This window comes from Nipponia nippon, unplaced genomic scaffold (genome assembly GCF_047370975.1).
Source record: "Nipponia nippon isolate SJK-2023a ecotype South Korea unplaced genomic scaffold, ASM4737097v1 scaffold_4, whole genome shotgun sequence".
NCBI classification, from domain to species: domain Eukaryota; kingdom Metazoa; phylum Chordata; class Aves; order Pelecaniformes; family Threskiornithidae; genus Nipponia; species Nipponia nippon.
In genome coordinates this window covers 85,612,184-85,633,112 of record NW_028262358.1, presented here as the reverse complement: position 1 = coordinate 85,633,112, position 20,929 = coordinate 85,612,184, and the positions used below count along the sequence as shown (strand labels likewise).

Here is a 20,929-nt window from a genome sequence, read left to right as displayed (position 1 = left end):
AAGTTCACTTCCCCAAATCCTGGCAAGCAGACAGCTTTCAGTTGTTTTTATCATGGTACCAATACAAATAAGGAAACACAAAAGAGAAAATAAAAGTTTCCCTTAGCTCTTCTCTTACCTGTGCCTTTGCAAGAAGAATTTCCAAGCCATTCAGGAACTTCGAGAGAGGACAAGACAGTGGAAAACTCCGGATTCTGTCCATCACAACTAACAGCTGCAGAATAAAAAAAACCCAAGCATTCAACCTATAGTAACTGATCTTTTTTTATTTTAAGCTGCTTCCTTGTTGTAGTATAAGCTCACTAGTAGTTCAGTGAAGACCAATGCACTTGGGGAAAGGAGCACAAATGACCTAATGCAAAGAGTTCCAATTGATTTTGAATTACTGTGTTAATATAACCTCAGGGCCACACAGGACCCATACATGGGACCAAAGATATCCATTTTAAAGCACTATGAAAGAAAGCATTTTGGGAAAAAACAGGAGCTCAAACAGCAAATGACCTCAAGAATCTTTGAGGTATGGCAGGTTGAAGATTGCTTAGAGCTGTAAGATCAGAGTAGGCAGTGAATACCACTTAACATGTCACAACTAAAATAGAACAGCTAATAATACCTAATACCTCTTAAGAAGAAACAGGTATGACTTCAAAACATCTGCATAAGTAATACAGACAACATCTCGCAAGTGTAAGCGTGCACATGTCTATGCATATCTATACACATATTTACACACAAATGCAATTCTAAAATGCTCCAGTTTTTCCCAAACATTTGTTGAGGTGTCTTTACCTGCACAAGTACTGGATGCTCCGGCCATTCCTGCAGTAACCTATTTACTTCTTTAGCAAAATTATCAAGTACAGGTTGGCACTGTCGGACTTGCTGAATATTAGGATGTTGGTAAAAGTCATATGGGCCATCTTGCTGCAGCACAAGATCTGAAGTTAATTCCTCAAAAAAGGTATTGTGAAGAAGAGTGCTAACTAGAAGTTGACTTCCCAAAAGACTATCATTCATTTCGGTACCTAGGAAACAAAAAAAGGAAGACATCACACATGCTATTCATTCTTTTTTCAGTTAAATAGAAAAAGGTTTTTTTCCTGTATCCCAAGCCTTAGCATGTTATGTATTACAAGGATATAAGAATATGCCACACATCAGCAATGAGATGGGAGTATGGAAGAAAAGAGACATACTTAAAGTTTACATCCTCTGTTTTATCAAATTTTCATATAAAAGTAAAATCAGCATCCTAAAGGTGGGCTGTGATCCTGTCAGAAGACCACAGTTCCTCTGTGCATAAACTCACATCATGGAGCTATTTACTACAAAATTAGTAACAAGGCTCTGTGAAAAAGTAATCTGACACAAAAAAATTCAGATATATTACACCTTCAGTATGAACACAAAAATAAGTTACTGTAGAAACAGCAGCCCTGTATACATTTATTAGATCAGAACTCAAGCATAGATCTCCTTTGAGAGGGGATGACCGTGAGGTCTCGCACATTGTTATAATGATTTACATATCAAGTGTGCCAAAATTCAGGGTTTTAAAAAAAAAAAACAAAACCAAAACCAAACCAACACCCAACAATTTTTTTTTTTGTTTTAAATTATTGAAGGTCCATTTAAACCAATTCTTTTATGAATTTAATTGCAAATTTTACTTCTGGGAAATTTCTGCAAGTGCATTGTCTTCCACAGGATTATGCAGATGCAAGCGATTAAAATTTCACTTTATAGAGTAGGTTCAGTTTATTCTTAAACTGTGTTGGTCTTATATATTAACAAATGGAAGAGTGAAAAAAAAAAAAACCCACCAAACAAACCATAAAAGAATAAAAGTCAAAGCATTCCACCACGACAATTCTGAACATAACGCAAATTCTTTGGAAAAAGAAAATTGATACTTGTGCATTTTCCGCACAATAGGTCTCTTTCTTGACCCGCAAGACAATTAATTTGAAACAAATCATTACAAAGCTAAACCCACACATCTGAAATATTGCTAGCAATCTTACCAATTAAAGGATAGAATTGCGACACCAGGCATGCACCAGTCTGATAGCAGGAAATAAATGTACTGAAATAATGTTTGGCTTGCTGAGAAGGCGGACTCTGTTGATACCACAGGGATCTAGCAAAGTTTAAGCACAACTGTTGATGAACCATCATTACTGTTTGCATAGAGCTCTTGGACAAAAGGGCTCTATCAACTTCCAGCTGGTCCTCCAAAGGATCTTCAGTTTCCATTTTTTCTTCTAGGCTTGCCTGAGCTGTGATATCTTCAAAGTCCTGCAAATTACACGATAATCAAAGGCCAATTATAATTTCTTCCTTTAATGCCTCCCCTCTCTACCACCCTTTTTGCACTTTTCGGCATTGTGACAACGTGCTAATGACTTGGAGCTGGCACTATATAGATACACGGCCTACCTCACAGCTCAGATGTCAGTCCACAACAGAACACAGGTGAATAGAACAATTCAGGGCCATAACCATAGCAGGCGAGAGTGCAGTACAGTGAGCCCTGAGCTGCTGCCAGCTAAACCTCTTTCAGAAAAAGCAGTCTTATCTGCTGATAAACTACCTCAACACTGTTTGGGTGCTTGAAGATCTGAACTATTACATCCCAACAACACACTGACACGCATAATTGTCTCGTGGATTTCTGTACTGCACAACATTGCTCGCTGAAGACACTTCAAAAATCATTCAGTAATGCAGACCAGTTAAATCTGAAAAAATATCACAGCTTTATTTAATCAAGGAGATTAGCCTTTGTCAGAAGTAATTAAACCTCAGCAGACCTTACTTGCTAAATGAATCAAACTCCAGAATTTTACAACAAATAACTAATGATATTGCCATTCAGTAACTTGGGATTATTCAAGCTGAACCACAGTACAGTTCAAGTCCAGAAGTCAATTCCAAAAACTTTCTGCAAGCAGAAGGGAAAATAAACTAAAAGCACAGTACTTAATACCTTTCTATCAAAATCTACTGCACATTTTTCTTTTGGCTGAAGGAAAAACTGCTTCATTCCTCATCTCATTTTACTTACAGCATGCCTTTTCAGGAGCCACTTCAGACATAAGTTTTGTGTTTCATTACAGTTGCTACCTTTTCATGAAGGGGAAATCTCCTCCTAAATTCTTCTTCTTCCTCCTCTTCCTCACTCCGTCCTTTCCCATGACTTTTACTTCTGTATCTGTACAGACTATGTTCCATTGCCTCCTGCTCTTGGGCACGGCGTTCCTGTTCATCCCATTCATTTATAATTGCCTAGGGAAACACAAAGCAGCATGCTTTTACACAAGTTAATGTTCAAAATCACCTCATATTTCATCGGAGAGGCAGCAACTATCTTGTTTGGCTCTCTCCTCCTCTATAGCCTACAACAGTATAAATGAAAGCCACGTAACTTGAAGGAAGATTGGTAAATTGCCCTCTCAACAAACCAATGAGGGAAATGCACAGAAAACAGTATGCAACAGAGTGCCGGGCCAAGTTCTGGTCTCCTTTCTCAACCATTTTATAAAGAAACTCTCTACAAAGTTTGATTTTGATTTTTTTTTGTGTGTGTTTTTTTGGGTTTTTGTTTGTTTGTTTTAATAAATAAAATCTGTGGTAACCATTACAGGCTATGATTTTATGTCTTGATAAATCCCAAACAAGTTAATCCAATATTTTAGATTACGTTAAAAACCCCTCTGCCATGGGCAGGGACATCTTCCACTAGATCAGGTTACTCAAAGCCCAGCCAATCTGGCTTTGAACGCTTTCAGGGATGAGGCATCCACAACTTCTCTGGGCAACCTGTTCCAGTGTCTCACCACCATCATTGCAAAAAAATGTCTTCTTTATGTCCAGTCTAAATCTACCCTCTTTCAGTTTAAAACCATTGTGCCTTGTCCTATCACTACAAGCCTTGGTGAAAAGTCTCCTTCCATCCTTATAAGCTGTCTTTATATACTGAGAAGCCACAATAAGGTCTCCATGGAGCCTTCTCATCTCGACGCTGAACAACCCCAACTCTGTCAGCCTTTCTTTACAAGAGGGGTGTTCCAGCCTTCTGATAATTTTTGTGGCCCTCCTCTCAACCCGCTTTAACAGATCCATGTCTGTCTTGTACTAGGGACAAGGTAGTTCAGTGCAAGAAACTTGGCCACTGGCATTCAGATGTTACCTGACACAGATGTCTAAAAAGCTGCAGAGATTTCTGGTCCATCTCTCCTCTGGATAGTACATGGCATCGAAGATGCAACAAAGCATTCACTAGGAGCTGTTCCAGAGTTGGGCAAGGCTGCTCTACTCCCTCAGATTCTCCTTCAGAGTGCTTCAGAGAAAACTTTTTAAGTCCATGAAGGACCTCAACTGAATTAACTGAGCATAAAATTTCTGCACGAGCAAAGTAAGTGGGGAAGGCACGGCCAATAGAAGGAAATGTCAACAAAGAAGTGAGGAGGTTGGTCAGATCAGTTTGACGCACAAAACTTTTGAGCACTGTATAAACTTCAGAAGCCACTAATCGCATGCCGTGTTGCAACTGCAAGATGGCAGCTTGCAGTGGAATGATGGCATCAGGGAACACAGCATACTCCTCTGCCAGGTGTTTTCTAAACTGATGGTGTGATTGTTGCCAAGATGCTTCTTCATTTAACAGGTTTTGTATTGCCTGGAGTGATTTAGGTCTTTCCCCACGGAGGAACTGCAGAAGGCGGGCTAAAAGATCTTGGACTGAAGAAACCCGTGCTATGCTGTTGATGTACTGGTGAGCCTCCTGGTATAAGCAATCATAGGTGGGAGCTGGAGGCCTGAAGGCCTTTTTTCTGGAAAGGCTGCTTATTTGCTCCTTCAACCTTTGCATTCTTTCATGCAACAGTCTGTTAAGAAATAACATTGACCAGTTTAGACATATAAACATATTTCATACAAACATGTTCATATATATCTAACAAAAGTTAGATATATAAAAAGATTAATAAGAAATATTCCGCTTTATGAAACAGCAAATAAGGAAAAAAACAAAGAAGCAACACCTGTATAGCATGCACATGTACTTCTCTTCCTGCCTCCCCCCCCCCTTCAGTTACTTTTTTGCTTGCTACCTGACAGCTCTGTGAGGATTAAGGAAAAAATAGTATTACTGGAAGCAATTGGTAAAACTCAGCCATTCAGAACTTGCTTTGAATGACTATTGTTCTCTTTAAGCAACAGCACAGAACTATCAGATCCTCTACATGTATAATAATGAAATTGAAAACTTCCATTAATAGTGGAAAATCATGAATAATATCCAGTTTTTATCTCCATGTATAAGAACGCCTGGAAACCTGCACAAATGAGATGTCTGTTCACTTAAAATTTCCTCCTCTAGTTCCTCAGATTAAAAACAACAAACAAACAAAAAACCAACAAAAAAAAAACCCCAAAAACCCACAATGGCTACCAATTCTGAATATCAACAGTGTACCCTATGGGGTACATCCACAGCACCCTGGGCAAAGGCTGTTGCTAAAATACACATCTGGAGATTTCTATTCAGTACAAATCAGTCCAAGAGCTCTGCAGAATAGCACTGGCTTCTATCGAGGCCTTGAAGAGTTACAGCGATCAATACACACTCTATCTCATTTCTGTTTGTTGATAACATTGTCACATTGTAAAGCAACTACCATAATTTAGATGTGTGGCTTTATTTTCACTTCTGGGCATAGCTTCAGTTTTATCAAGATATGAAGGCTGCTGCTTTAATTGTTGTATTTACAGCAGTACAAAGTGTGTACAGACAATGCCCTAGTCACTGCAAGTAAACAGAACAACTTCTGTATTTTTCTTTACCACCTCAACATGCAAATTGGTACTTTCAAGTCAGCAATCCTCATTTCTACAGAAGAACCCAGAAATTGTAAAGCTGCGAAGAAAAGCTTTGGAGCCTGAGCATCCAAAGATGAAATTTAAAATCTAAAAGAGAAGACTTAAGTGCCTGAGATGTTACCTGAGATGGGGATGAATGTAGTTGCTGACTGCTTCATCTTCAATACTTTTTCCTGTATGCAGCTGCGATGAGAAATCATTTGTTTTCCATTCACACTCCAGCTGGTATAACTAAAAAGGAAAGAATAAACCATTCTCTGAGGTTCTGGTTTTGGTAACCAAGTAGATACATCATCTTCCTGGAAATTAAAAGAAGTTCTAACTGTATAGTTTAAAAATCATGACCAAAGATTTGCCCAAGAACACCCAAGCCAAACTCCTTTGCGTTGATTTTATACATTACAGAGGTAAAAAGCCAACTCAGCTCCACACTCACCTCTTCTTTTGCATACTTAAGCTTGTATTCTCTTTTAACAGCCGGATCAAACCTGGTCTGAGGAAGCCACACCTGGATGTGCACCAAACCAATATTCACCCAGAGGCTTCCTCGCCAAGCTGTCTCTGGTAACTCCTTAAGCCCTTCCCCAAAGAACTGCTGCAAGCAAGTGAGCAGGAGAAACAGGAATTCTTTAGGAAGTAACTCCTGATCAGTGACGCTTTTAAGTGTCTTGAGAAGGTACTCATATGCAACAGGATCCTTGAGGTAGAGCTTCTCACAGCACTCCAAAAATTCTTCCTGAAGATCCATTGGAACCAGATCTACCAGGGCAGAGAGTTGTCTGCCTAGCATTATTCCTTGTAGTCTAGCATCTGTGTATCTGCAGGCAAAGCAATGAAAAAAGTTTACACATGGTAACCAAACTTTACTGTAACATGCCTGATTTAAATAACATATATATGGAAGAGAGATCTTAATACCTAAAATCTGCTATTGAAGAGACAGCCAGGTTGGTCCACAGTGCTGTGCTGACTTCGTGAAGCTGCTGTGCTCTCTCCATCCATTCTCCCAGTGTCACGTGGGATGATGACAGAACAGGAAGCCCACTCACATCCCACTGGTTTGTCTTGCTGCTGCTAGTTAGAATTTCAAAGAAGCACTTTGAGAAAACGGCTCGGGTCAAAATACCTGGGCCCTAAATTAAGAGATTAAGAGTTAGATTGTTCAGATGTAACTTGCACTAACTATGCTAGAACTTACAGTATTGCTTTAGAAAGCTGTTGGATTATTTAATAAAATAGTATTCAGCTTAGTTTTTTGATTAGGTCAGAAGATACAAACCTTCATAGAACAGTTTATACGGGATTTAGAAAAGTTATTTTCCTCTGTTGCAGGTAGCGGCCTCCAAGTCAACCAGTAGTCTGGGTCTGTGGTGAAAGTACTGTTCCAAAAAGATGCTAATGCAGCATTAACTAGTTGAGATGACAGAATAGACATTTCTTCAGGGGATATCTAAGGAGAGAAAAGAAATCTAGAGCTCAGAATAATTCACAGGGAGCAAAAGAATCAAGCACACACACACACACAAAAGAGGAGTACGACACTGATTTTAGTAGGGATAGTACAAGTTATTCCTCAAGATCCTTTTCAAATTCACATAGCGTTTGCTTGCATCTCTTCTCAACGAAACCAGTACACTTTCTGAGGTCTACACTGCCTCCTTCTGTCTGTAGAATATGCATTGTGTTTACAGAGCAAGTTTTCAGAGTATGGCCTCTAGTCTATGGCTGTGCAACGTTTTGTTATGATACGTGAGGTTGCATAAGCATGAAACAGACAAAGCTGTTATTATTCTGCTCCAAAGTATTTGAAGTGAACTTGCTGGTTTACTGAGCTTTGTGGGAACACTGTATCATAGCTAAATATTAACGAATCAGAATTTCTCTGACATACTAAATGCTCTACAGAAAATGCATCAAATAACGGTCTCAGTCTATTTGATTTGCAACACAGACCTAAAAAAAAACCCCCCAAAAAACACCAACAAAACTTCAGAGGCACAGGAACAGAGGCAAGTATTTTTTCAGTATAAAATTACTTTGAATACATAGATACAACCAGGCTGGCACCTGCCATTCAGTCAATTTCCTGTTTTCCATTAGGTCACAAATGGATGAATGGAACAATAGTTCTATATGATCTAGTTTGGCACTATGTTATTTAAGACTTCGTTGTGTTTTATTTATGTTTTAATGTTTTGCTTTAATTACGCTTTTTGCAGGCTCACAGCTAATAACCTTTCTTATTAGAAGAAGGAACAATTATTGTCAGGCACAGGTAGAAAACCTGCATGTCAAAAATCTTATAGAGATATACCTATTTTGAAGAGTCTGTTGAAAACTTCTGAAAGATTAAACTAAAACTTGTTCTTACTTCATTAAGGTGTAACAAGTGCCACAGTCCAGATAGCTGGTGAGAAGCAGCTGGTGTCAACTTCAGGGCAAAAGCTATAAGCTGAACTAGATCTGAACGCATGCTTAGTTCTTGACTGCAGTTCTCCCTGTAGCAGGTAAAAGAAATACAACCTAAGTAATGCTTAAGCAGGGCACATGAAATAAATCATTTGGATAGTAAAACAAATTGAGAACGGCAGGTCAAGTCACAATAACGAAGACTCCCTGAAAGGTTAAAATGACACCATTTTAAACATTGGAGAAGAACAAACACTCAAATAATACTCAAAACACTTGCATCCTTCAAAGCTGGCAAAAACTAAATACAACAAAAGGGGGAAGAAGTGGAATCTTCTGTAGTTATAAGCTACGTGTACAGCAAAACGTACAAAACATTTAGAGACAAACTGTCTTCCAGCTTTATAGTTCTTGTGAAAATCAGAACTTTAAGAGTGATTCTAGGAGTCTCATTGCACAAAAAAATTACTTTCACTGAAATCCATAAATGAAGAGCTCTCTTTTAAGGAATGGTAGAACAATCAAAAAAATAAATACACTTGGCCCCTTAAAACAACACTAATGCTTCTTAAATTAATAATGTTAATTTAAACTACGTGTATATGTGTGTAGTTTACACAAAAGGAAGCAAGCATATTAGTGTACTTTCTCCATCATCAGGACTAATTCAGTCTTTCTGCAATAGCCCCCAGCAATATGGCGATAAATACCTTCATGTTAATTCCTAATAGGAAGGACTCTTATATTTCATTAAAAGGCAAATACTATGTATTTCCAAAAGGAAAATACTATGTACCATTTACTACATAAACGGTTTTAGTATTCCTCCACCTGTAATCCATTCTATCATTAATAAAGCAATTTCTGGAGTCTAATGTGTTTACTCCAAGGGGCTTGGACATCAGCATTCCTATATTTGCATCAATAAAGTAAGTTAGAAAAGAAGAAAACCACTTCTTCAATACAACACTAAACTACTCCCTTTGCTGATACTTTTTATAGCTGTCCAAGTGCAATTCTACATGCAGACAAGGAGTGAGTATGCATTTATATACATAAACATAAATAAGCATGTGTCCACCACATACATATACATGTATATACACGCAGCCATATACATACATATACATATATATATGTACACACACAGAGATTTACATACAAATGTGAAATACAGAAGTTACAGCTTTTAGCTAGGGATTCTGAATCTCATGAAAGGAATATAGGATTTATTTCTCCAGCCTTCTTCTTACCTTCTTGCACAAGCCTTGGCCACATAATCTGCTGTCAGTTTGTACTGCCAGAGCACACCTATGTATTCCATTGCAGGCCACAGCTGAACCCGACTGCACAGCTGGTTCAACAAGGCAGTGTCTAACTGGCTGGAGATGGTATCTTCAGTAAACCTTTCTTCTAAATGACTATATATAACTCCTTCTGCTCTCAATTGTGAATGTACAGCTTTCAAAAAAATCTTTAGTTGACCTGTTTGACAGAGCGTAAGAGGCACATAAATGCATGTACTATATTTCTTTCCAGTGAACATTTCACATCTTTTCCATTTGTATACATAAAGAATGGAGATGGAAGAAATTGTCCTGTTAGGCTCTTCAAAAGTGTTACCTACCCAGACTAACATCTTCTAAATGATTGGCTCTAATTATCAGGCCATCAGCTTGCAGCAATGCTTTCTTCGTCTTCCATCCTGTGGCAGCAATTTTCAGACAGAACATTTTTTCCTGCCATCTACTTTCTCCAAAGGCCAATCTCAGCTCCAAGATGTTAAGTGGTTTGCTGAGAATTTTTAACTGAGAAAAACATTCCATGCCCAGTTTATCCTGGAAACACAAAAAGGACATTTAAACAAGTGGCAATTTGTTTCAGCAGTGCTAACAAAACAAGAAACAAGATCTGTGACTGCAGTCAGAACTAAGATTTCAAATTCACATGCACAAGACTGAAGTACAAGTCTATGTAAACCAACCTGCAACAACTTAACAACAATTCTTTTGTAGCCCTACTCAATACAGCAGGAAGACAGAAATCTAAACAGTTGGCCACAATCCCTCCTTGTCCATTTTTTTTTCCCTTCATGAAGAAACTACACAGATTATGCAGACAAACAATATCTCAACATGGCAACTTACCTAAACTAATGGCAATAAGTACACAAATTAATAAAAAATGCCAGAAGCTACTGTCACTTAAAAGAAACCGGCATTTTACACCTGCAATTTAAATACATTTGCCTAGAGAAATCTCCCAAAATTCTCAGTAACCACTGAATGTTCTTTAAAGTCCCACAAAGCAACTACACGCATTTTTGAACAGCTGAGTATCCTTGAGACATAAGGCCATAAAAACCTAGGTCTAATTACTAATCACCAACATGAGCAACCTACATGTCTACTTGTGCCCTGCTTTTAAAAAGGGACTTGCATTCTTTAGAAAATTTTACTCTAAGATTTTTTATTGAATGACACCAACTGGTGAAATAACTTAAGAAAAAAAAGCCTGCCAGAGTTAAGAGGCCTTGTCCTGGTAAGTCATACAGCAGCCCCATTGTATGCTGTATAAAAGGTATTCTATATACACATATGTTCACTAAATAAGCAAATGGCATACTGATATTCACAAGTCTCCAGAGCAGAGCAAGTAGTAATATTTTTATGTTTGTGCACCACTCTATATTAAATAACTGCTATCTGTACAAAGCATAATTAATAGTAGAAATGCTATCTAGGTAACCGATATATTTCACAAAAGTGATGTACATTAACATATGCTGAAATAGTCTTTTTACTCAATTTAACAAGTCCAAAAAGAATGTATTTTTGCTAGCCTGGAAAGCAAGTGCTGCAAATCTTTATGATTATTTTAAAACATATTTGGACATCGTTGGAAATACAAGTCTTTTGCAAACAGAGTACCAATACCTTAAAAGGAAGAGGTCTTCCTAGAGACTTCTGTAATATCTTCATACTGGCAGAAATACCAGCAGGATTGGCCAAGCAGCTCTGAATGTGCTGTGAAACAGATTGAATTTCCTTGGAAACCCTTGGAGGTTAAAAAAAAAAAAAAAAAAAAAAAAAATGCCCACACAGTTAACTGAATTTCAGAAAAAAGGCAAAAGGATGAATAAGAAAGGAAAGTCCCTTCCCTTAACTTTCCACTAAAGGGGCAACCTAACTTTAAAGTACAGAAAACACGTAAAAATTCCAGATGATCATTTGGGCAAGAAGCAGCCCAATGCTAAGAAATCTGAATTTTAAAAATGAACAGCTATTTAATACATTGCACTTGCATCACTGATGGAACACAACTTGGACACTAACAGCAAACAACATTAATTAGCTATAATATTAACAAAAGGGTAATTTATACAACCATTTAACAGAAACACAAATCAAAGTCACTCACTTGTGCTGATCTGATCCGATAAGCATCTGAGGAATTCTGTCAATTAGATGCTTCATAACCCAGTGCCAGTGCAGAGACAGAAGTGACAACCCTGGTGAATCCACTGTCAGAGTGTCAGAGACTGCCCAGAACCGGTCACGCCACAGCAAGCAGTACAAAATCTAACAACAAGCCAAAAAGGTTACATTTTTCCCATTGTTGAGTCCTGCATGTTACAGAATACTTCTTACTTCAAGCAAGAGAAAATGCAAAACCATTGTCACTTCCATTAATTTCAGAATCAAGCAATGCTTTAATACTTAGTGGCACACAACTAGCACTCAACTATGTGTTCTCCAAGAATACTGCAGGGCTCTGCTGCCAGGTGGAACTACGCAAGTCCAAACCAAGAAATCCCTGCACCAAGTCTACACTGTCATTGTCAGATTTCAGCAAAATGATCTTCATGGTCTGAAAAGGGAGAGGGAGAAGTGAACCACCCCTGTGACCTGCATGTCAGCTGTCCAGGTTCAGGTATCTTTATCTGAGGTGGAAGTGGATACTCCCTTTACCATTAGTGAAGAGAAACAGGCACTTCTATGGCACAATGGATATCTAGGTCCCAGGTACGTTACCCATTTAGGTAAGATAAACCCGCCGAGTATCTGCAGGCTGGAAACATACATTCCACACAGAAGAAATGAGAAGACAGAGCACAAATACAGCCACTGAAACCAACGTGATCATTAGCCTGGTGTCAGGCATATTCCGAATACCAACAGAAACACTGCAGTTTATTTCATGATCCCTGAAACTAAAAATAATGTTCTGCACACTGTCTAATTTCACATAACTCTCATAAACATACAAAAGTCTACTTACATCATGCATGTCATCATCACTTAAGGCCACCTGAGTAGACTTCACCCAGTGAAATGCAAATGCATCCCAAAGTTCAAAGAAAGCAGCAAGGTTGACCACGATTGCATGAGGAAGGCAGTTGTAACTTCCTGGATCTGAGGTTTGGGGAAGAGAGAAAGAAAGGGAGAGACTGAATATTCCAGCCACATCACATGACAAGTAAGGGTAGATTTCTGAACCTAGATCCTCTCTGTGGTTGGAGGAAAAAAAAAAACAAACAAACTGAAAGATCTAAGAATCCAAGTAACAAAAAGTATTCCTTCACTATTTGCACAATTCTCTATTACCTCTACACATTTAATATAAAAAAAATCCAGAATGAAGGAAACATTGATCAATTGCTTCTATGCATCATACTAACTAAATTTTTCCCCTTTGTTTTAGGGGTAAACATCCTAATTACATAAAACAATAGAAAGGATTAGAACAAAAGCACGTCTGAGGAACTTGGCTATTCTTACTAGCCAAAGACAAAATGCAATTCCAGTTTCTCTCCACCATCTTCCTAAAGTTCAGATAATTAAGAGAAATGACATGCACTCATTACCTCGTGGAGGCTGGACATAAACGCTGTACCATAAGATATATCTAATTTAGAGAATAATGTGGAACATATCGTATTAGTTCTCATCTGACTGCTTTACATTCACACAATCTTCCTTTGCACATTCAGGACACATCATGTTTCAAGTACACATTTCATAGCAGTGCAAGTTAGCCATATTTCAAAGTGACCATAGAACCAAAACGAACAGTGAAAATCAACCCACCTTTGCGGAAATCTAGAGACATTCTTAAGACGCTATTTCTTGGCTTCTTGCTGGTAATCAAATTCTTCTCAATGTAGCTTCTTTTTTCTCGTTCAAGAAATAATACTGCCCTGAATTAACAAGTAAAGTTGTTAGAAACTCAGTACCATTTTAAAGCCTCTGCCTTATGAGAATGGTGAACTACAGAAAGTGACATTTGATACTTCACTCTATTATGAAACAAGAATGAAGTGCAGCATAACTAATTGCTTGAATATGGTTTCTACAGGAGCAAGCTTCACAAAAAGCAGATTCCTGATTTCAGCAATCACCAGGAAGGAAAAAGTAGCGAGCTACTAAGCAGATGCAACACCAGCACTTGTAGGATATGTGAGCAGCTGCTTCCTTATACTGTAACTGCAAAATCTGTGTATTTTTTGCTCTTATTAGGAAAAGCAGTCCAAATCGAAAAGCAGGGCAACTATTTAATGTCAGAGATTTCACACTGCTGCTTCTGCCCCTTTTATGCTTTATCCCACAGTTCTGATTTGTCCTTGAATTACTCCAGCCTATATGGAGTGCTGGGAGCCCTCCTCCCTGTATTACGTGATTCGGTTTAGTCTGCATCTTCAGAAAACAGAAGCAAAGAATTTAAATACCAGGCAGAGGTTTCATACAGGTATTTTAGATCACATCTATCAAAACCTAAAAACATCCCTGGCAGATACTGCAAGTGTTCATACAGTACTGATTACAGTCATTGGGCAGTCTTCACAAGCTTTTTTTGTAACCTACCGATTTGCTACAGACTTCAAAAGGATTAGAAGCTGATCTGTATGTTCCATTTCTGTATCAAAATTCATCGAATTTCTAATGATATCCAAAAACTGCATATTCCATCTTGGGTCCAGAGGCATCACATGTTCATCTGGGAAGGCAGGCAAGATAAGACAGGACAGCAGTGGAAATATTATTCAGTGAAAGGCTTTCCTCAATCCTCCTGCCTATACAAGAACATTAGAGAAAGAAAGACGGAAGCCTAATAGGAAGGCAGAGTCTTAAGCTCCCTCACTCCAGATATCCAAACAGAAAAGCATTAAGCTGACTGCCAGTTGTGTGAAACAGAACCATGAAAGTAAATTAACCAGTAGTCAGAGTACCCAAAAAGTCAGCCTGGAAACTCAAGTCCAACTCCCTTTTCCTTCACAGTCCAGGCGAGATACCTAGGACCATCCATAAAGGGTCCAGTGTCACTGTATGTAGCTATCATGCACCTGAAAAGCTTGGAAAGGAAACCACAGGCCTGAGCTCCCTGTGGAACACCAAGGGAAACTTATAGGCCTCAGTATAGCTTTCAGATGGGCCAACACAATAAATGCTGAGAAAAAACAGGATGCCTAAACTATCCTGTCAGAAATACATATAATATTATATATATCTTATGTATATTATATGTATCAGATTAGATATATGCATTACTCAAGAGCATCGCTTAACTCTGAGCTGTAGGAATACACCTGGGTCACAGATACACAGTCAGGATTCATAGTCATCACACTCATATCAAATTTGCATAGGATGAATGCATTTAATTGCCGTATTTGCAGTTCTAGGCAGCAAGAATGGCTTTGTTGTTATTTTGCAACAAAAGCAACATACAGTTAGAATTTAGCCTTTGTTTTGTTACACACATTTCTTAAGAAGGGTTGCAGTGTGTTCAGAGAACAAATAAAGGAAGCACCAATGTCTTACATCAATTTTTTTTTCAGAAGTACCTGTCATAGTTGGCTGTAGTAACTTGATCATGTTACTGACTCCAGATGAGAGGGGACTGGCATAGAAACTACCAAGGGCTACGGCACCTGCTTCCAACTGAATCCGCACTGGATCTGTAGGTGAAGAGGGGACAACATAGATGTAAAAGAGCATTTAGTACAAATTAATTAAAATAACTTCAACTGAGCCAGCACAAGCAGCCTGAATCTCATCTGTGCATGCACTCTAGACATGCTGGTTGCTTTTATTACATATCAGCTCCAAGAGATCTTAAAAGCAGTCAGAATATCATGGCCAAAGAGATAAATCCAGTAAAGAGTTCTAGTTAAACTGGTGATACTTCATGTATGCTATTAAAAATATGGTTTGTGAAAATCCATGAGTTTGTACCTTAAAATCTTCCTCTGAATACATCTGGGTTTGATTTTTTTTTCCCCAACTGGGGGGAGGGGGGGAATCACATACAAGCATACCTGTCATTAAAGTAACTTTCTAGATATTTTCTAGTTTATAGACACACCTGCCTGGAAAGACAGTGGGATCAAGGGGGAGCAATCCCATTCATAGAGGGACAATACAGTCTGAGATGTCGCACCATACAAGGAAACTAAGTGTGTGAATTACTTGGACTAATGCCCATGTAAATTCTCCACAAGTTTAATGTGATTAATGTAATTACGCAATGAATACCTCATCTCAGCTGCTATCCTGAATGATCAGGCAACACAGGTTCAGGAAATCTCAGTACTGCAGTTTCCTGGCTTTCTAACCATTTGCATTTTAACACCAAATAAACAGAAGGCATTTTACTATCACCATAAAAAAAATAGCAACGAGAAAGGTATATTTGCTTATATAGACCAAGAGGTATCCAAAAATAACTGTAATTCAGAAGCAGTACAACTTACACGCATGCTTGAACAATAAAAGGCAATGTTTAGCCCAAAATCTCCTCTTGTCCTTAATATGCACAACCCATTTCTGTCTCTCCCTGGAGCCTCAATGCCCTTGATTTAGTGTGGTGTGGTGGGTTGACCCTGGCTGGACGCCAGGTGCCCACCAAAGCCACTCTGTCACTCCCCCTGCTCAGCTGGACAGGGGAGAGAAAACGTAACAAAAGGCTTGTGGGTTGAGATAAGGACAGGGAGAGATCATTCACCAATTACTGTCATGTGCAAAACAGACTTGACTTGGGGAGAATTCATTTATTACCAATCAAATCAGAGTAGGATAATGAGAAAATAAAACGTAAATCTTGAAACACCTTTCCCCACTCCTCCCTTCTTCCCGGGCTTAACTTCACTCCCAGGTTCTCTGCCTCCTCCCCACAGTGACACAGGGGGATGAGGAATGGGTTTTGTGGTCAGTTCATCACACGTTGTCTCTGCCACTCCTTCCTCCTCAGGGGAGGACTCCTCACACTCTTCCCCTGCTCCAGTGTGGGGTCCCTCCCACAGGAGACAGTCCTCCACAAACTTCTCCAACATGAGTCCTTCCCACGCGCTGCAGTTCTTCACAAACTGCTCCAGCGTGGGTCCCTTCCATGGGGTGCAGTCCTTCAGGAACAGACTACTCCAGCGTGGGTCCCCCGTGGGGTCACAAGCCCTGCCAGCAAACCTGCTCCAGCATAGGCTCCTCTCCCCGTGGATCCACAGGTCCTGCCAGGAGCCTGCTCCAGCACAGGCTTCCCATGGGGTCACAGCCTCCTCTGGGCACATCCACCTGCTCCGGTGTGGGGTCCTCCACAGGCTGCAGGTGGATATCTGCTCCACCGTTAACCTCCATGGGCTGCAGGGGGACAGCTTGCCTCACCATGGTCTTCACCAGGGGCTGCAGGGGAATCTCTGCTCCAGCACCTGGAGCACCTCCTCCCTCCTTCTTGACTGACCTTGGTGTCTGCAGAGTTGTTCCTCTCACATATTCTCACTCCTCTCTCTGGCTGCAACTGCACAGGTTTTTTTTTTTTAACTCCCCCTTCATAAGAATGTTATTACGGAGGTGCTGCCACTGTTGCTGATGGGCTCAGCCTTGGCCAGCAGCGAGTCCCTCTTGGAGCTGGCTGGCATTGGCTCTACCGGACATAGGGGAAGCTTCTAGCAGCTTCTCACAGAAGCCACCCCTGTAGCCCCACCGCTACCAAAACCTGGCCACGCAAACCCAATACATAGGGACAGTTGAGAACTTTCATATCAGAACATTTGAATGCTCTGAATGTTTTCTTAGAAGACTTACAATTTGTGAAAATATAATAAATCAGCCATTAGGCAAAGAAGTTAAATAATTACATACCAAGCACCTGTGGCAGATTTTTGGCTAAGGAATTAAGCCATTTAACTCTCAGTGTCCAATCTTGATTGGTTGCCTTTTCTATGAACAATTTCACTGAAGCCTGGAGAACTTCTGTTTTATCCATCCAGTTTGCATCTATCTCAACAGCACTAAATTGGAGACTCTCAGGATTAGTGGACTGCATAATTTTTTGAAGATCTTGCAGAGTCAGTGGTAGTGTCCTGAAACACAAAGAATTGAAGTCCAGCAATCAAGGGCTTGAACTGCCAGTTCCAAGAAAGAATATATTTTGCAAGTCAAGCTACTCAGCATGCAACCATCTTCAGGCAAGAAGGCAGCAATGCAATAATCTCTCCTCTTTATTTAGCTTTAAAGCCAGTTTCCAACTTCAAATCAGTTGGGGGTGTCTACTGTTAAGAACTCCCTATTACCAAAAATACATGCAGTGCCAGAAGTGAATATGCATAGCATCTCATTAAGAAATTATAATTGATTTATGTACCAGAATGATCTGCGAAGGTAAGTTAAAAAAGACAAAGATAGGAGAGAAGTGTCATTGATAAAAAAAGCCCAGCACGTTGCCAAGATTTTACAATTTCAATGTTATATCTTAGTACTAACTTCTACAGCTTGTTCTTTCACTGGAAGCAAACCACAGTATCTATTCACAGTAGGTCACTAAGCAAAGCAGGCAGGCAGGCAGGAAGATTATCTACCAGTGTTGTGAAAATAACAGTTATATTGCACAAGAAATCATTAAAAGAGTTATTGCATATGGCCCCCGCACGTGAGACTTCTTTCAGACAGCTCTGTTTGAAGGAGGAAATTTGTTTTTTCACCTGAAGCTACTAGACTTAAAATAACTGATGAATAATTGTTTACATGAAAGCAGGAAGTACAGAGGATCATTAGTATATTTAAAACTAATTAAATACTTTTTTTTTTTTTAAAAGCTCAGAAGGAAACTGAAGGAAGAGATTTGAGGGGCTCTTATTACCTTGTAAACCCAGTGTTTGCATTCACATTTTCTGCTAAATGCCTACTCCTAACTCAACTCAAAATGGGTAAATGTACTTATTGAAGATTAAATAGAGTCAAGTCATTTGGACTGAAGAATAAAACAGTAAATAATTAAACTTGTATTGGTAGTGGTTGCATGGGAACGTAACAGGAGCCTCAGTTACAGACTGTGGCTGCCAGAGTCTGTACCCATACAATTTGCTCAAGACAAAGTTTTGCAGGGAAGAATGACATGCCATCAGTGTTTCACACGTATCTGGTTTGTTACTCATTTATTAGACAAAAAGCGTTTCTTGCCTACCTGTAGTTTTTAAGGTTTAGTCTATTCAGACAATACATTAGGACCTGTGCATCACTCCGGACTGTCGAAAGAAGAGAGTCTTCAGCTGCAAACAGACCTGTAGGTAGGGAGTCTGGCCACAATCCCATTGCTAGCAGGGAGTCACCCCAAATTTCAGGGGAAGCCAGAGATGAAGCATGCTTCGTAACCAATTCTAACACAAGCTACAACAAACAACCAAAAATCAGATTAGAATCATATTCAAACATGTATTCAAGTACAATAGCTCAGGGAACTCTTTAATTATATGTATTTATTATGAAATCATTATAAACCAAATGTTCTACAAACACTATATAACCTACATGATACAAGTACCAAAATATTCCAACCGTAAGTCAAATAACATCGTGTAGGGCTTAAAATAGGAAGTGAATATTGCTGTCTCCAGATGACAGTGTGCAGTGTTTCAGGCTATAGATTAACCAGTATTAGTATCCCAAAGTCTCAGCTGAAGCTGTTAAAAAACAAGTATGCCTCAGAGTCCAACTGGGATATTCTCTGGCTCCCTTATACTGCAAAAGAGTGAGCCACTATCTATAAAGTGTCTGACAAACCATATTTATCCCCCAGGGAATATCTCAATCAGCACATCCCAGACTGACAGTCTTTATGCAGCTCTCACTCATCTGACCTCTGTCTCCAGTAGCATGGCACCAGGCTGAGAAAATACCACAGGTGACAGCTGAAATTCACTGTACTTCACTATTCAATACCAAAAAAACAACTTCTGGTGCTCCAACTGATCTACTAGAGAATGTTACATGCAGAACTGTACTTCTTACACTTGAGCCAAAAAAGGCTCAGAATCTAAAAGATACAGAAAATGTTCCAATGCCACTTAATCCCTCCTCTTCATCATCTGACAGATGCATGAGAGGGTTTTTAAAATGGTTTGGTTCGTCTCTCCAAGAGCACCATCTTCAACAACCCTTTGCTCAGGGACTTAGGAAACAGAAGATCTCAAACACTAGCCTCATGAAATGGTATTTTTCACTTATTTAGATGATGTAAGAAAAGCTTTCAAACACAGGACTTTTACCTTTTGGTTAATCTGCAGTTGTTGTGAGCGGCCATAAACTTCCCAACAGGCTCTGTAAAAAGACTTTGCTAATCCAATGCCTCTGTGTATCTGCTGCACAATTAAAGCAGCAGCCTGAAGCAAAGGTGACAAAGATGACACAGAACCTGAAAGACACACAGCATTTAGGGTGATATGAATGTTTAGTAATTGTCAGCCCTTTAACCGTCTGAGGACAAACACCACTTTAGTCCCCGAGGAAGATCCAAAACAAATGAATCCTACTGGGTCCTGAAAATTAAATGGGTTCTTACCAAGGTTAATAAGAAAATCTGACAAGACTGTAAATAACAGGTGACAAACTCAAAATAAGACATCAAGCAGCTGAGATGAATGAAACTCAGTGCCATCTTGCTCCAAAGAACAACTTGAACAGGCCTTGCGCAAACCCTCAATTTTGCTCATTTTCACTTAGAATATATTACCTTCCCTATAGCAATAGGCAACTGACACTTGCCAGTGTCTGACGTCTCCTTACAAAGCACCTGCAGTTCCCATTTTTGTATGATTTGGGCCTACTTCCTGAGAACGCAAAAAACAACCCAAGACAACCTGATTATACTTTTATGCTTTTACTTGTATCGCGACATAACACAATAAAATAACAAAGCTTTAATATTAAAGAGTTAATCCAAATGTATGTACTGAGCCCAAGCTGTTAACAGATACCAAACAGACTTTTCTTACCTGCTATTGCTGCCTTGGTTTCTGAATGCATGGCCACCAGTGCATCACAGACACTGTCTCCCACTAAACCCAAACCATGCAGGAGTAACTTCAAATCCAGATTGTCCAATACATTTCCATCATTCTCCCCGGGAATGTAAATTTCAATCCCACGATTCCGCATGGCTCTGGATATTTCTCCATGAACAGGATCCATGGAAAGGAAAAGCCTGATAGATATTAGAATAGAATAGTTCATTTGAAAGGCACCTACAATGATCATCTAGTTCAACTGCCTTACATTCTTAAGATGTAACTTAGGGCTTTAAACTAGCACTCCAGAACCACCAAAGCTGCTCTTCCAAAAAAGTAAATTCATCTTCATAAAAACAG

General features: G+C 39.3%; 1 protein-coding gene across 2 annotated transcripts in view; it reads right to left on the bottom strand.

The window, feature by feature from the left end:
- Positions 1–20,929, bottom strand: part of MDN1 (midasin AAA ATPase 1) — a 107,517-nt gene that overhangs the window by 32,025 nt on the left and 54,563 nt on the right. For both annotated transcript variants that reach the window (XM_087774267.1, XM_087774268.1), the window contains exons 46-67: positions 20,558–20,766; positions 19,832–19,977; positions 18,751–18,953; positions 17,430–17,650; positions 15,140–15,253; positions 14,160–14,292; positions 13,386–13,495; positions 12,577–12,710; positions 11,716–11,876; positions 11,232–11,352; positions 9,923–10,133; positions 9,549–9,780; positions 8,258–8,384; positions 7,166–7,336; positions 6,805–7,019; positions 6,323–6,704; positions 6,008–6,117; positions 4,196–4,892; positions 3,130–3,291; positions 2,028–2,301; positions 793–1,028; positions 119–214 (exon numbers count right to left, since the gene is read on the bottom strand). In XM_087774267.1, the coding sequence (XP_087630393.1) occupies positions 119–214; positions 793–1,028; positions 2,028–2,301; positions 3,130–3,291; positions 4,196–4,892; positions 6,008–6,117; positions 6,323–6,704; positions 6,805–7,019; positions 7,166–7,336; positions 8,258–8,384; positions 9,549–9,780; positions 9,923–10,133; positions 11,232–11,352; positions 11,716–11,876; positions 12,577–12,710; positions 13,386–13,495; positions 14,160–14,292; positions 15,140–15,253; positions 17,430–17,650; positions 18,751–18,953; positions 19,832–19,977; positions 20,558–20,766 (4,465 nt within the window). The remainder of the gene's footprint in view (positions 1–118; positions 215–792; positions 1,029–2,027; positions 2,302–3,129; positions 3,292–4,195; positions 4,893–6,007; positions 6,118–6,322; positions 6,705–6,804; positions 7,020–7,165; positions 7,337–8,257; positions 8,385–9,548; positions 9,781–9,922; positions 10,134–11,231; positions 11,353–11,715; positions 11,877–12,576; positions 12,711–13,385; positions 13,496–14,159; positions 14,293–15,139; positions 15,254–17,429; positions 17,651–18,750; positions 18,954–19,831; positions 19,978–20,557; positions 20,767–20,929) is intronic.